Genomic DNA, 16588 nt, shown 5'->3' on the forward strand with positions numbered 1-16588 from the left:
TGGCGGGCCGGCGTCTGCCCTTCTTCAGCGGAGGCGTAGCCGCCGGGCAGCGCCGCATCGACGAGCCGCCGCCGCCGCTGGAAGCGTGCAGCGCCGTGCTTCCGCCGACGCGCGTCCGGCGGGACACCGCCTGCCGCCCCGCCCCGCCCCTTCCCCTCTCCGGCGTCGACCAAGCGCCGACTCCGAGAACGACGGCCCGTGGAATGCGGGCGGCGGCTGGCGGCGGGTCGGTGCCGCGGCGGCGCCCGCCGGTCGGCAATGGCAGCCTCTCACGCGGCGGCACGCCCGGGCCGCATTGCAGGGGCGGGAAGCCGACGAGGCCTCCGGGGCTGCGGCCGTCGGCGCGGCGCGGCCGGCCGACGGCGCCGGGCCGCCTGGGGCCGATGTAGTCGCTGCAGCCGGCAGCGGCGACGGCAAGCGGTGTTGGAAGCGCGCGACGTTGGGGTGGACGGAGACTGACTGATGCTGGCTGAAGGAGGCGGTCCGTGTCGCTGGACGAGTTTGGGCACGTTTCAGCGGTTTTTTTATGTGGGTGAGTGCGAGCGTCGTCAGGAGTGGTTTTGCGGCGCTGGGGTGAGCCAGGATATCTGGTGGATGTCGCCAGTATCGATATGGGCAGTTGGGGCCAGCTCCAGCACGTGATGCAAGTGAAGAGCTGCGGTTCTGGGTCAGCTCGGCCCTACCGACAGCGGATAAGGCCATGACGCGCAGCAGCGGTGATCCGACGACCTGGGTCCAGCGTCGCAGCTCTGGTGACCTAAGTCTACTGTCGCAGGGCTGTTGACCTTGGTCCACTGTCGTGTGCCGAGTGGCTCGGATACAGTGTCACTGGCACGACGGCCTGGGAACAGTGTCGCAGGCCTGGTTGCATGTGTGCTCGGAATGTGACCGGTCGTGCCTGAGGCTAACCCTGCAAGCTCTGTATGCAATCCATAAAGGATATCGACAAGGACATACAGCCAGGATCAAAAGCTGCGCTGAATGCGACCAGTTCCGTACAAGCGATCGTATTTTATTTGATGGTTATGCGCCGTGAAGTCGCAAAACGTGCCCCGTCGTAGATTGCATATGTTTTCGGGTGCTGGTGGCCTCTCTCAAAAGAAGCGCCTGGTGACGTCACACAGCGACTTGCCGTTTGATGCATCAGCTTTCGTCGAAGGTCTAAAAACGAGCGTCTCTTTGGCCGTGAGTCAAGAGTGCTAACCACGAGCTGCAGCGGTCCGAACACAGCACTGAACTGAACGTTCGTATTTCCTTCACGGCAAACTAGTAACGATAAATAATTGAGGAACAGCCTTTGAGCATCACTCGTAGATTATCATCACGGGACACGCAAGCAGTGACAGGCGGGAAGGTGTAAGACCCCAAAAGTTGCGTATAGGGACGAGAGTATTCACGCACAATCCATTGGAAACCAGCGCATTGCCACGCGCAAAGGCAACAATCCCCGCTCGCTATCAACGGGCGCTCTTGTGTGAGAGCCGACGTTCGAAGGGTCCCGTCGGGTTACCACTCCGGCCGCCGGCCAGCATTTCGTGAGGCGTGGAGCCAACTGCGGAGCTAAGTGGAGCTAATCGTGGAGCTAAGCGGAGCTAACTGTGGAGCTAACTGTAGCGATGTGGCGCTCGATTCGAGGTGAAGCAGTGCTACATTATCCCTTACACCTCAGCTCATTACAGGGTTGCCAGGTCGCACGACCGGTCGCCGTGGCCCTTAATTAAATGTGACCAAAAGGAAGAGGGCTGAAGATGGCTGGAGAGCTACGGCGATAAAGGGACCTGATTCGGTAAACTGGATTTGGTCCATGCTGGAAGAGAAAATCTGACGTTCGTTTCTTGGTGGTTTGTTCGTTCAAATGTTTGTTTCGAGCAGTGGGAAGTTGTGCCTTTTTTGTTTCGGTGCGATCGCAAACTAAGGGGGGCTGAATGACGTAAAACCAAGGGCCAGTATATCTTGCCCACAATCGCACTGCTCTGAAAAGAGAACCTTGAGTAGGGATTGAAAAGTTTGGTAGCTAGTCTGTCGTGGCCGAGTTTTCTCAAAAATAGCTGTGAGCAAATGATCTGAGGCAAAAGCCAAATCGCAAAGCACCCGGCGCGTTAACAGTTCTATTTAAATTTCAGGTGATTTTACGTACGTTTTGGGTTTATCTGCGAGGAACTTCATGCTTATAGATACGACAGCAGAGATAGTTTTTTTCTTCATAGGAACACCGGGATAATGGAGAGTTCGATGCGTTGATATTTTGGCAGCGTGCCTTTATCGGAACGAATAGCAGAAGTGAATTCAAAATAGCCTGCGGGTGCTCCTACTCCATTTTTCAGGGTTTTTAAAAACAGCAAGCCACAATTTTCACAGGTCACCATCATTCAGGGGACTATACAGGAAACAATTGCCAGCCATTATTTCGATACGGTGCATACCTAACTCAGCATAGGAATACGCAAAAAGGTGTGTACACGCAAACGAAATCAAGTAAACATGCATCACGCCGTGCAATTCATTCAAATATGCAAAACGATTTTAAGTAAACATGCATCACGCATTACGCATCAACTACACATGCAAACGATATCATTTGAAGAGACGTCGCGCGCCGCACGTCAGGCATCACTCACACATCTAAAGTATCATAAGCTAACATACATCACACAGCAAGACAGTTATCACGTTCGCATAATCGGCCATGATGAGCCATGTACGTTAAGGTCTGGTCGACGGCTTTTTATACGAAAAGGCTCGCATATTCTCCTGTCTGGATGGTCCTGTGCTCTGTAAATGACATTGAGTTCTAAAAGTGGCATCGGTAAAAAGAAGGTAGCTAACGAAACTTAGTGTAAAGTATATGAAAAACATGGGAGGAACATAGACTATGTCAGGGAGTCAATGTGCCCTTTTCACTTGAGACATACTGAACACCTGCAAGACGCCAAAAACAAAACTAGGAATACCCCTTTCTGTGACCATTTTTGGCAAAACGCGCACAGGCTGAAATCCGGGAAGGAATGGACCCTATACCCTCTTTAGAGCTCAGTCATCTGCAGATCACAGGAACATCCCGACAGGAAAATAAGTGAGTCTTTTCTTACAAAAAGGTGGCGACTAGACCGTAATGTAAATGGTTCACCATGTCCGATTATATGAGCGTGATAATTGTCTTGATATGTGATGCGCGCTGGCTTAAAATCGTTTACATGCATGCGTGGTGCTCAATGCGTGATGCGCGACGTCTATTTAATTAAAATCGTTTGCATGCATAAATGGTGCGCGATGCGCGATGCCCGTTTACTTCAACTCACTTGCATGTACACGCATTTTTGGCACATTATAATTATCGGTTAGATATGCACTGCATCGTAGCACTGGCTGGCAATGGTTTCTTGTTTAATCCCCTAAATGCTGGTGACCTGTAAAAACTGTGTCTCACTGTTTAAAAAGTTGAAAAATTGGGTAGGATCATTCGCAGACAATTTTGACTTCTTTTCAATTTTTTCAACCTTCTACTTTTTCAACCTTTTAAACTTTCAACAATCAGTTTTCAACAAATTCGTCTTGATAAGGGCATGTTGCCGAAATATGGACACATCTATGTCTCCATTCTCCTGTTTGTTTGTTTTTTACCAGGAGTAAGGCTTTTACTGTTGTCTTACCTTCAGAAATTTTTTGTAAGTCCTAGAACTCGTCGTTATTCCTACCTTTTATTTCTAGCAGAGCCGTACGAATCCTGACGGCATTCTGTGGCGAAAAAATGGAACGTTTGGACCGGCCGGGTACACAAATAGTTGCCAGTTGTTATGAAAACATGTCGGGTTCTGAGCATAACCTCGAAGCGTTATAAATCTTATCTGGCCATCAATCAATCACCAAAGGTATCAACACGCTCGGCGATCAAACAATGCCCACCAATGTGTGCAACGGACGGCCGGCTTCTGTCGTTCATGTATGTTTACTGTTCACAGCCAGGAAGATGCCTCATGCGACGTCGGACGAGCCAGGCAAAAACGGATGTGAGGACTGCCAGCTTTTCTCACGTAGATGATGGAAAAACCTGCGGCTTGCGGCGCTGCTCGTAATAACACACGTATAGTTTAATGAAGCGGTGTTACCATCCGAAAGCTCGGGAACTAGGTACAAGAGCAATTCAAAACTTCTCGTCATTAATGTATTTCGAATGGTTTGCATGAGCGTCTTTGGTTTCAGAGTGCTTGTAAAGCAAAGCTTGTTGTGTGCATCTGCCATGGAGCCACCAGCCAAGTTACACCGTTTAGCTCGACAGTATTTCTGCCTTCGCCTTTTCGCTGGTCGGACCACGGAGGGTGTTATGTCGCACGATGCTGCGGCAGCCTGGGCTGACCCACCTTGACCACCTACCAGCTGACCTTTCCGGGTCAGCCGAGCCACTCTGCGACTCATACTCTGAGCACTCTGGGAGTCGTACCCAGTGCCGCTGGATAACGGCACCGACACCTTCTCCCCAGACCCCACAGGTGACACGTTGGAATACAAGGCATGCGTAACGAAAGGCGTTTTCTGGGGCCAAACAACGCCTATATATGGACCTTGAAGGTGTAAGGTATAAATGGACCTCGGCACACAGTCGTATGCTGGAAAGACCTTTATCTCATTCTTGTGCCCAGGCGACATCCAAAATACATGTTGTCTGATGGAAACCACACTATCTATAATTCCTTAATAATGCTACTGCGTTATCAGGAAGTTTTCTCCGTGTAAACAATGAACCAATGTCAAGTAAGGATGACAAACTTACAATAGATACCTAGAAAAGCAAGTCAGATTGTAAAAACCTTCCGTACAATCGGCCACAAACTTGTGCTGAGAACCCGGAGTGCTTTCATCATAAGCCAGGCATTCAGCCCAGTTTTGTGAACAAGCACGGGATAAGCCCGTAAGCGTCACACGTGAATAACCCGAGATACATCAGACAGTTGAGCCAGGTGGGATGCGTGTACGAAGAGTTATTGATTGGGACAGGTGCTTTTCGATGCACCCGCTTTACCATGCAGTGTCAAACGCGTGCAACATGTTCGGTGTAGAACATTTCGTACAAACTCGCTAATCACTTCATTCTACAAAACCTTTCGCAATGCCTACTCCTTTGAATATATCGCTACAAGCTCGGGCGACCTAGAGCATTCATTTTATAATACGCCCAGCGACAAAAGAGAGGCAGTCCGCTGTTGGTGCTGGGCGCCCCCATGTTCCGAATGATCCCAGCACGAATAACCACGGTCGCATCCATCAAGAGTAACAACCTCCCCAATGTGGCCCCGCGATAAACAATGCATGGCGGGTGGGGGCGGCGCGCGGCGCGGCGCGGCGGTGCGAGGCTCGGGCCTGGCCGTTGCAGGGCGCCGGGGGCGGGCGCCGGTCACCTGAGGATGAGGCCGGCCCGGAACAGCTGGCGGCGGGGCGACACGTGCCCCGCGGGCATGGCGCACGGCCGGCCGGAGCGCCGACTGACGCCCGTCGCCCGGCCTCGGCCTGTTGTGGCGCGCACGACACGGCAACCGTTGGCAACGGCCGCCCGGCCCGCCGACGGCCGACGTCGGGGCAGGAGGGACAGACTGTGGGAGGGACTGACTGTGGACTGTGGACCGGGGCGGGAAGAACAGGCCGTGGGAGGGACTGATTGTGGATTGTGGACCGGGGCGGAAGGGACAGACCGTGGACCGTAGACCGGTGCGTGCGAGAAAGACTGCATATAAAACACTCAGGTTGGAAGATCAGACAGACTTCATGCTGACAGACGATAGAGGCCGAAGACAGGACATATTTCTGGCAGGCAGGCGGGAGTAACTGCAGACTAACAGACTGGACGGACTGCAGACCGGCAGAGAAACCAGAATTATCAGACTGGCAGACGGGGCAGGTCCCAAATCGCCAAGTAGAATAGATTTCAGACTGGCAAGCTGGTGATGCGGCAGACTGAGAGACCGACCAGGACAAATATGTTAGATTTTCCCATTGGCCGGCGGGTCTGGCCAAGCCCTAACGACATGCGTGACAGGCTGAATGAAGACTCGAATACCAGACGAGGTCGGCTCCACACGTAAGCAGTAAACGGAGCAGACTAAATGCCACGACTGCAGACGAAACGGGTGCAAACTGCAAACCGGAACGGCCAACGACTCATACTGCAGAACCCCAACGAGAAATGAAGCCGGCTGCGGACCCTAACGGCGGACACATCCGACTGCAGAAGGAGGGTCGCCGCGGCGTTACAACCAGAACTCCGCGGCCAAGCGCCACGGCGTCGCCGCACCAGAGGACCGGCGGACGGACGGACGGGCGAGCCGGGCCGGTACACCCCCTCCCTCCCCCCCCTCACCCCCACCGGCCGCGGACGTTCAAAGGCGCCGACGACGTGGCTGACGATTCTGGCGCTGCCAAAGCGGCACTCGGCGGCGGCGCGCCAAAGGTCAGCCGGCCCGTCAGCGGCGAGGTGTAACGTCACGCCCTGGTGACCGCTGGCGGAGACTGGAGGGGGCGGGGACCGGGGGCGGGGGTGGTCGGCGGGGACAGGAGGGAGTGGAGATGGTCGGCGGGACCGCAGGGAACGGGGACGGTCGGCGAAGAAAGGAAGGGCGCGGGTAGTAATGAGTCATGACCTCCTATGTATCGTTTCCTCTAATGTGTCACAACACCTGAAGTCTTAACTCCCAACGTGTCAAAAAGCCTCATGTTCATAGCCTCTAATCTATAATAATTCCTAATTAGTGGCTCACTATACCTTACGTATCGTGAGACCCAGTGTATCAAGTCACCTAATGTTTCACGACTCCTGATGTATCTTAACTCCTAATATATCACCTCACCTAACGTGTCAGAACACCTAGTGTATCATGACCACTGCTGCTTCATAACGCCTAACGCATCGTAATCTCTAATGTCCGTAACCTCCAGTGTATTACAACTCTTAGTGAATCATAGTTAAGTATCATAACACTAGTGTTTCTGATACTGGCCCGGCCCGAGGAAGCGTGGAAGGTCCGCGGGGACCGAGGGGGAGAGCGGGGACGGTTGGCGCGGCCGGGGGCGTAGGCAGTCTGCGGCGACAGGAGGGAGCGGACATAGTCAGTGGAGATCGGAGGGATTGGGGACGGTCGGTGGAGACCGGAAGGGGAGGGGGCGGGCGGCGGGGATCGGAGGACACGGTTGCGGTCGACGTGAACTGGGGGGAGCTGGGAAGATCCTCGGAGACCGACGGGGCGGGAACCAGAGGGGGCGGGGGCGCTCGGCGATGACCGGAGGGGGCGAGAGAGTGTCGGCAGAGACCGGAGGAGACAGGGCAGCTGACGTGAGCCGGAGGGGTGATGGCCACTGGCGGGGCCCGGAGGGAGCGGGGGCAGGGACGGGGGGTGGGGACCGGAGAGAGCGGGAGATGGCCGCCGGGGACCGGAGGAGGTGGGGCAGCCGACGGGGAGAGGAGGGGCGATGGAAGGGGTGGAGACCGAAAGGATGGAGTCCGCAGCGATTGTCGATCCACACGCTGCGACAACACAAGGTTTTTATCATGCTGGGCGCGTTATCGCCAAGCGCTCTGCCAATTGCTTCCCTCCATATCTTTCCGAAAAGATTAAATCTTCATTGCCCGGTCCTTGGACCTCGGACCTCGTACTCGGTCCTCGAATGTGCCTATTTTTCTGGGTTTTAATCCCAGCTGCAAAACAATTACAGTGTAAAAATCGAATGTCCGGCAAAACGATGTTCTATGGATCAGAAGAGCAATACACGTGACGCGCTGTGTCCAGTCCAAGAGTAACCTTCTGGCCCATGGTTTTAAGATTGCCTAATTGAAACAAGCGGCGCAAGGACAGCTAGCTCCATGTGCCTTCCGACGGTTAACTTTCAACTTGATGTGATATGCTTCTAATGTGTCATGCGATTATCGTGCGCGTCAATATGCCACAGGCGGCTTTACATAGACGCTTTACATAGACGCAAAATTGTCAATTACTAAGAGACGTAATATTTGGGTTGGACATTCAAACATTCTCATCACGCTATTCGATTACTCAGCCCTAATGTCATTCGTACAGCTCTTACCACGCGTCGGATTTGACCTCAGCAGAATGACCCGCTTCCAGCCACACGAGCGGCTTTTGCTTGATCCACGCTTTGTCTTTGATCGTTCCCAGCACTTCCCTCAGATTTGCATCAAAGGAGATGTCAAGAACACTTAACTCTGATGGGTCTGTCATGCAAAGAGGAGCTGCGACCGCAACGTGGTATACTATATTTAGTTCAGCCACGGACCGGCGTCATTGCTGCTGCTGCCGGTGCGGCTCTGTAATACTTTGAGTGCCACGCTCTGAGGCAGGAGCGATTCACTGCTTACCTCTGGGTTTGAGAAATAAGTCCCATTACACCTGTGCTTAGAAGACGGAGGGCGGCAGCCACGCAGCCGTCGCCCCTGGCAAGTTTGATAAGTTTCTCCCCGACTGCGGACGTCTCGACGGCGCGCGAGCTCGCCGTGCGTTCGCCGCAGCGCACGCCGCTTGGGGTTTGCCAGTGACGGAGGGACAGTCCCGTCGGTAGACGCCAGACCGGTTTGCGGAGAGATCAGACTGGCGCGACCCCAACGTCAGAGGTCAGAGGTCTGAGCGGCCGGCGGTGCTCATCAGAGCCGCGTCCGGTCTGGGACGGCGGTCCCCCGTGGTGATGCGTGTGACGTCATGCGACCGGTCTCCACGCGTCGCCACCATGGCCATCGTCTGATATTCAGGTTTCAGTCGCGCTCTGCTCCGCCTGGACGATGTCAACTACCACTGAAACGTTTCACAGACCGGATGCGCTGAATAGGACGAGAACAGAAAGCGGATGTAGATTGGTTGCAACGATCATAACATGCTTCGCTCCCAAATGCATCATGGTAGTACATCCGTAAAAGCATTAGTGGTGCGTTCCGCTCTCATATATGGACTGGCACAAGTGCAGCCAAGGACAGCAACGACGCAATCAATTTGTACTGTCCACAAAATATGGCGATCTTTCGTCCGGACTGGTTCAGTTATTACGAGCGTGGCTGTGGTTTATGTCGCTGCGGGCGTAATTACGTTGAGATTTCCGAGTGTGGCATTGTCTTGGAATATGTTCGAAAACACCGCTAGAAGTGGTTGATAAGCCCCCGCCCCATGCCTTCTTTTGTGTACGAGAACACCAACCAACCAACACCAACTTGATATCTTCCTTAGAACGACCTGAATAAATATTTGGGCCATCTGAATCTAAGCTTGACTGCGGTGAGTCCCGAAAGTGAATGGGATAAACGTTTACTTACGCCGCCGTAAATTGCTCCGATTGGGCCAGACGGCTTCCGCCCAGAGCGCTAGTGCAGACCTGGACTATGGGACCACCTGCTCACCTGACCGCCTGATCACAGATTCATCAGACCACTGGACCATCGGACCACCTGACCATCGGACCACTGGACCATCGAACCAACTAGCCATCGGACCACCTGACTATCAGACCACCTAGCAAAACCTCGGACGACCCAACCCGGTGAAACGTTGGACCACCTTACCCGGTGAGGCGTTGGACCACGTTACCCGGTGATGCGTTGGACCACCTTACCCGGTGAGGCGTTGGACCACCTTACCCGGTGAAACGGCGGAGGACGGGAGAGCATGGTGAGACTTGGTCATACACGGATATAAAACAAGCCTTGCAACACTAATGGTGGTAGACATTATCAATGCAGCAAAAGGTCATCTAAAACTGACTTCGCAACTGAGAGATCGGAATTGAGGTACCAAGATGACGCCAGAACTAAGTGAAGGGGTGGGAGGACAATTTCAGAGTCACTTGCTCTGCGGCAGGACAAAATGATGGCATAGAATAGTTCCAACACCTGTCAAAAGCAGGCACTGCATCACACGCAACATTGTGAACCAACTCTCTCCTCGTCTCAGTGATTTACGTGTGTCTTTTCCTTTCTACGTCCTCGTATATCCAAGTCGTCACTTATTCAAGGCTTTGTCAGAACGAGCGCCGCCGCTGGCAACAATCAGCGAGACGCAGCATTTCCGTGTTGGAATTCAATTACTGTTGGAAATAGAGTACTTACCATCGTAGTGTCACCAAAGTAATATTATACGCTCATGGTTTGGCACATCTCTAGACTAATTTAGGTATAGGCATGACCTCCAGATTGCGGGCTGTAACTAGACGGATTCAGCTTCAGACAAGCCCTGTTCTGTGGAAGTTTTGGCGGTCTTTTTCGTGCATGCTTCTCAAACTGGGAGGAGCGGGCGCGTGCGGCGCGGCATTAAGGCGTGACACGTTGGGACGTGCACCATACCGCAACCTCAACCCGTGCTTAGCAGTACAGTCGCTCTGCGCGGCGGCCAGAGGATCCCATTGCTGCATGGCTAGTGCAATGTTGCATTGTTTTCAAGCGTGTGCTGCAGGACAGTTGACTTGAAGGACTGCCGCTAAGGGCTAGTCTCGCAAAATCCGTCGGAAGCTGAGGCCAAGGATCCAAAACCTGACTAATCTGCAATTATGTTTCTCTCCGGATTTTCTTGTTTTGTGTCATAGCCATTTGCAGCAAAGCTTTACACTTGTTGTAAAGCAAATGTCTTAATGCACATATATTCCTTGGTTTGCGAGCGAATCAATGTGTCACTTGATCCTGCATCGATGTCTGCAAATACTTACCAATTTCCACAAATTCGCACCAATTTTGTAGCATTGCGCGCCGATTGGGCATGCCAATCATTGGTAGAGCAATGACGCACGCCACTTCACATTTTGGAGTGCGGTTGGATTTCAAGATGAACATCTGTCCGCTAGGACTTCTGTGGTTCTGGACTGGGCTTACAGCACATATTTTGAAGGCAAAGTCAGATGAACACCCGGGATTTAATTTAACTACGAACGACGTTTTACAACAATGACCCAAACTTCGCGATACAGTGTTCCGAGAAAGTTTCGGGTTTGACACTGAAATCGCTCAACCTGCACTAGCATATCCAATTCTTGCCGACGCGGTATTGCTTATGCCTGCGTACAAAGATCCATCAAATGAACTGTTGAGCAAGGTTCGCCGAAGGCCTGATGATCTTGTCAAACTAGATGAAGCTACATACTGAATTGGACGCGTTTCTCAGTAAACACGGTGAGTAGCGCAGGCGCGTTGTTTATGACGTGTGCTGGACGGTGGACGATACGTCAATAGCATGCACTTTTTCGTGAAATGCTCTTCATCAGTTTGTTGTTGGGCGTGGTAGAAAAGGGAAAGTATGCATGCGTGCTTGAAGAGTTGTATGGTATTTGACGGTTGCATAATATCATGCTTGATTGATGCTGGTTGAAACCTTATCTAGATACTTCATGTTGTACGTGGATTTTCAGGCGTTATTTCTGTAGTGTTTGTCTTGCTTGAAATTTCTCACCAGCTGTGCTCTCAAATTGGGAGACTGGGTGTCAAGCTGGGGAGTTCAGCTGCAACTTGGGAAGACTGAATCTCCCCCGCAACTGACTAGGGTCCTACACCCTTGGCTGGTCTAACGACTGGGCCGGCGCGAATATCGGCCAGTCCAGGAGACCGCCGCCGCTGGACGCGGGGCGAACTGTCTACGGCCCCCGCACAGCCGGGCCCCATTACACAAGTTGCCGACATGGGTGGTTCGGCGGGTTATGGCCCCCGCTGCCTGACCTGACCCGGCGACCCACTCTGTCGCCCGCGATACCACAGTGAACGAATTCGAGTGAGTGGCCACATTCGCTCATGCTATCGACTGACCTGCTGAATAAAGCATGTGGGGAGGGGAGGGAGGGGAGGCGCGACCCTGCAGCAGACGGACAACTGTCCGCCCATGAAAACCCGCCTGCCACTCGGCTGACGTACTGGCGCGAAACAATGACGTCATACAGAACGTTTGTTCCCGTGGCTTTTGTCTACCCGCGCAGATATGGGAATGAAACGAATGATTTAAACTGGCGTGGATGGGTGTTTGAGATTTTGCTAACGCATGAATAACTGCCACATGGCCCTGTGCTCTGAACTCGAACATATCCAGGGGCCGAGCTCATTAGAAGATGGGTGGCATGGGGTAACGAGATTTCAGGCAGAGTCTGCCAAGAAAATCCCACTGGCATCAAGAAAATGTGATCCCATTTCCAACATAAAAATCCCATCAATACGCTTATGGACATTAGTGTGTGCATTGGGGGAGGACGGGGGGCGAATCCCTCACAGTATGTGTGGAACGCTCCATCCATAATCACACCCTTGGGGCTTTTGTCAGGCTAAGACGCTTCGACAAATACACGACTTGATCGCCATCATATTTGTAAACTCGTTCACAATCCCCGGCCGCACTGTAACCGGCCCGCCAACATTTCTCGGGTCTCCGAAAATGGACGCTGGGTGCCATAGTATTGGAAGGACGGAACAGTTTTCGGGCCTCAGAACGGATATAGCGAAGACAGCGCTAGCAAAAAGTCACGGAAAGCCTCATGGGCCTGGAGAATACGGCACGGGTACTTTCATACGGTACTGCATTGTAACTGTTAATATTACAGATAATTCGCGGCAGAGCAGGCTTAAAGAAACTACAAGCATTCATGAAGTATCTGAAGAGGTCTTACGGTTCAAGAGGATGCTTTTGCGTAGGTAATTCCTTCGGACGGACGCGACATTTCCAAGGGATGGAAGACCCTGCCTGATCACTCATAGCCACGACAACGAAGCAAAAGTCAGTACGTAGTTTGACAAGTTATGACTGGTCATGTTGGATGACCCAGTAAGTGTGTAAGATGCTTCAATGCCTATAGTGATTTTGCTTAATTTCTTCATTCTTCGTTAACGTCTAAATTGGCTCTATTTCCGTGAAATGACAGAGGCAATCTGCATCAAATGACGAACAAAAGGTGATCTAAACCAATGTACGGCAAAACAGTTATTTCTAGGTCATACGCCTGATTTGACACGAATCGGTCAAGCACATTCGGCTAATCTTTCCTCAAAGCTGCGTGCGCGCTAGTAATGGCAAACAAGAATGTGATTCAAATCATTGCCCAAAACAGCAATTGCCAAAACAAAAATCCGTCAAAATCTTTTCGCAACATCTGCCATAAAGCATACATAAGTGATTCAACCCCAAGTACATATTTGCTCTTACTATCTGCAAGTCCCACTCCCGGCTAAATAGGTTTTCAGCGCGGCATCCGAAAATTTTTCCCCGACTCAGAACAAAAGTGTTGATGGTGACATTCAGTCCATGCCTGGCAATGGTAGTGCATCATGCTACCGCAGTTATTCCTGTACGCTATGCCTTTGTGCATTGGTTGAATTGCATTGCCTCCAAAAAGTGGCAATACATGAGCCCAGCCATGCAGCAGTTTGTTACTTTCGACGTCGAAAATTCATGCAAAAACGAAAGAACACAAACCGACCCAAGCCAAGAGGCTAAAAACAACACGCCACAGCTGTAATATCAACTTCCAAAGAAACGAGCGAAAACACATCACACTAGTCCCTTTACCGGTAAAAGCTCTGAAGTTCGCTCCCAATCTCGCCCATGTCGAAACGCAGCGTCAGCTACCTCGTGCAACACAAAGAGCGCGCGCCTGCGAGCCGCACCTGGTGTGGCGGGCGTGGCCGGTGACCTGGGGTCGGCCAGCGGGCCTGCTCGGGCCGACACGGCTGGCGAACACGGCGCGCCGCCCGCCCGCCGACACCGCCTATTGATCACTGCGGCGGGCATGCGACGGCCACCGGTTCACTGTGCCGCGGGGCGGCACCGGCGCAGCAGCTCTGGCCGTGCACCGCACCGGTATCAGCGGCCTGGGCGCGCGCCAGCCGCCCGGCCCGCCCCGCCGGCCGGCACGCCACCGGTGCCGCCCGCCGCCGGCACCGGCACGCCACGGACGCTCCCCGGCACCCGGGCTGGACCGTGCGCCGGTCCTGATGGAGATAAATTTTCAACTTGGGCGGTGTGGCCCGGCTGCCATGCCATCCAAAAGCCAATATCACAGCGACCACCGATCTCAGTACGGTGCAGATTTACGGGACAAGACACGCAGTACTTTAGGATAGCTTTTAAAGGAAATGAGTTCTCGAATATTTAAACGCAATTGCCTGGTTTAGTACGTCGCATAGTTCTGAATAGTTTAAATACGTCGGAAGCTTCAGCGTACTCTCCTGATTAGTTGTTCACCTGTTTACTAGAAGTTTTCTCTTCACGCGGTAATAGTTCTGCGAAGTTGTGCTCTGATTATCCCTGTGGGAAGCAAGCACGCAGTAATGCTCCCTTCATCACGGCAGTATTTTGCTCCATATCTAAGCCAGTGTGTGCTTTTTCCGGGAGCGGTCTTCAATGTAAGAGGTTGTGGCCAGTGACGGTAGATTGCTGAGAGACGAGCAAAGGTGGAGTTGTCATCCAAGCCCTGGAAAAGTGTAGCTGAACCTTATAGTGCTGTATGGAATGAAACCTCTTAAAAGAACACCCTGTAAACTCTAACTGGGTTTGCCCGGCCCTGCTGAGACCTAAATCGAGAGAGGCAGATTGGGCCATGACAGCAACTCGGGCGTACGACGCAGGTTACTGCGACTAATATGCCGTCAAATTATGTGCGTTTCTTTAAACGTTCGACACAGCCGTCCAAACCGTAAACTACCATGGGTTTCTCAATTTTGTCGGCTAAATTTGGCACCGCCGGCAGGACCCACGACCGGCAGTTTTCGGGCAATGTAATTGCTGGGCTAGTGCGCTAGCGTCAGCGAACCCCCACCTGCTAAACTCTCGTGAAAGACGAATTTTTCAATTCAATGCGTACTCTCCTAGTGAACAGATCAATGCAAAGTTTTGCATTCATCCGGTCCATTGTATAATCATCTGAACATGCCAATGCGTACTCTCCTAGTGAACAGATCAATGCGAAGTCTTGCATTCATCCGGTCCATTGTGTAATCATCTGAACGTGTCTGGTATCGTCAGCTCGGGTATTACATTACCTGCATGATAGCATTGATACCTCCCGCGTCTGCTTCCATCCAGCTGGTTACACGTCTCACAACGTGCCTCCCTGAGAACAATTTCCGCAACAAAGAAGTGAACTGAACTTGTCCGAACGCGCGAGCGAACGTACCTCGGCGTGGCACGCCTCGCTCGCCGCGTCACCGCTCGCCGTGGGCTGCATGGGACGGCGGTGCCCGCCACGGCAGCTGTGCGGCGGTGGTGGCGTCGCCGATGGCTCCATTAGTGTGACAGGTGCGCTGTGCGACGAGCGATCAGCGGAGCAGAGGGGACGGGCCCCAGCCGACCGCTCCATCAGCCCCAGCCGATAACACCGCCCGTCGCCGCCTCCAGGCCCCCGCCCGCTTCGGCGCCCGGCGACAGTTCTGCTACTGCTGCTACTGCTACTGCTACGGATGCCGTGGCAGTTGGGGAATTTGGCCGTGAAACAATTTTCATCGGAATTTTATAAGAGGCATATTTCAGATGCATGTGAAACGTGGTGTTATGCACGTTGTGTAGATTGGTGACTTACGGTTGTCCGACGCCTACTTTATTACCCATACTTGAAGCGAAGGTATCATGTTTGCCTTCACCACCTCATGAGACCAAGTTGACATGGTAGGCACCCTGTGGGAGCCCTTGTTATCTTACTGTCACTTAGGTAATCGGTGAGGTGGCTTTCAAGATAGCTTTTGCGAAGCGGAGCGGACAAAATTTGGAACAAGTTACAGCCATGGTTAGCTGACATTTTTTGATTGCGGCGAACCTTACTGACGGTTTTCGCACAAAAAGACGTAGCCGGTACTAAGAAGGATGATCAAGAGGATCGAAGGCAAGACGGACTTGACATTCGAAAACGTCGGCCAACCATGAGCCGGGAACACACTCGTCGGTCGGGGGACGGGGGTAGGGGGGGCTCCCTTTCCGGGAGCATAACAGTCTCACGATATGGTACAGCCGTAGAGTCGGCCTGAGGTCTCTGGGCCCCCTGTGCCCGGTTAGGGACGCCCCGAGCATCCCGACCGATAGAGCTTGAGCGACGGCCAGCGTGAGACGAGACGAGGCGTAGGTGGTGAATGGAGAGGGAAGGAAAGAGAACGGGAGACAGGGGGAGACAGAGAAGAGAGAGGAAATGATCTGAGAGCCCTGCAGAAAGCCCCGGATGATGTCACACGTTGATGTTTAGCCATTTGATCACCGTAAAACAGTTAGTCTGGAGCGATCTCACTGTGTTGAATCTCACCTTGATGGAGGTGACATTTTAGAGCTATCGCTGTCTTCGGTCATACCGGACGTCCTGCGGTTATCCTGTAAAAAAAAAAAAATATGAACCCACCTGTGCCACATCAGCGACGAAAGCAGTCATTGGCACGTCGGGCACACAGGTTCGAGCGTTAGCCGTGGCATAGTACCTCCTGGCTTTGCGACGTGTAAAAATAGTGTGCATTCCAGAAAATAGAAAAGTTGCCGCTATATCAACCTTTATTTTCACGTGAATTTGTCTTGTCGGCCTTACGGCGCGTAACTGCGGAAAAAGATTCTCTCGCTAGGAATCCAGGTAGTACAAACCACACGCCCACAAGCCGGATGGCTTACCT

The 16588-nt window shown here is 52.7% G+C and overlaps 1 protein-coding gene across 4 annotated transcripts in view; it reads right to left on the reverse strand.

Moving 5' to 3' along the window:
* Positions 1-16588, reverse strand: part of Hk (potassium voltage-gated channel subfamily A regulatory beta subunit hyperkinetic) — a 57854-nt gene that overhangs the window by 26670 nt on the left and 14596 nt on the right. For 3 of the 4 annotated variants that reach the window (XM_037233354.1, XM_037233357.1, XM_037233353.1), the window contains one exon: positions 16234-16298. In XM_037233354.1, coding sequence (XP_037089249.1) covers positions 16234-16298 — 65 coding nt within the window. Of the gene's footprint in view, positions 1-13514; positions 13583-16233; positions 16299-16588 lie in introns of those variants that run through there. The other variant, XM_037233358.1, reaches the window with a different exon arrangement.

This window comes from Pollicipes pollicipes, unplaced genomic scaffold (genome assembly GCF_011947565.3).
Source record: "Pollicipes pollicipes isolate AB1234 unplaced genomic scaffold, Ppol_2.1 Scaffold_7231;HRSCAF=8579_pilon_pilon_pilon, whole genome shotgun sequence".
NCBI lineage: Eukaryota > Metazoa > Arthropoda > Thecostraca > Pollicipedomorpha > Pollicipedidae > Pollicipes > Pollicipes pollicipes.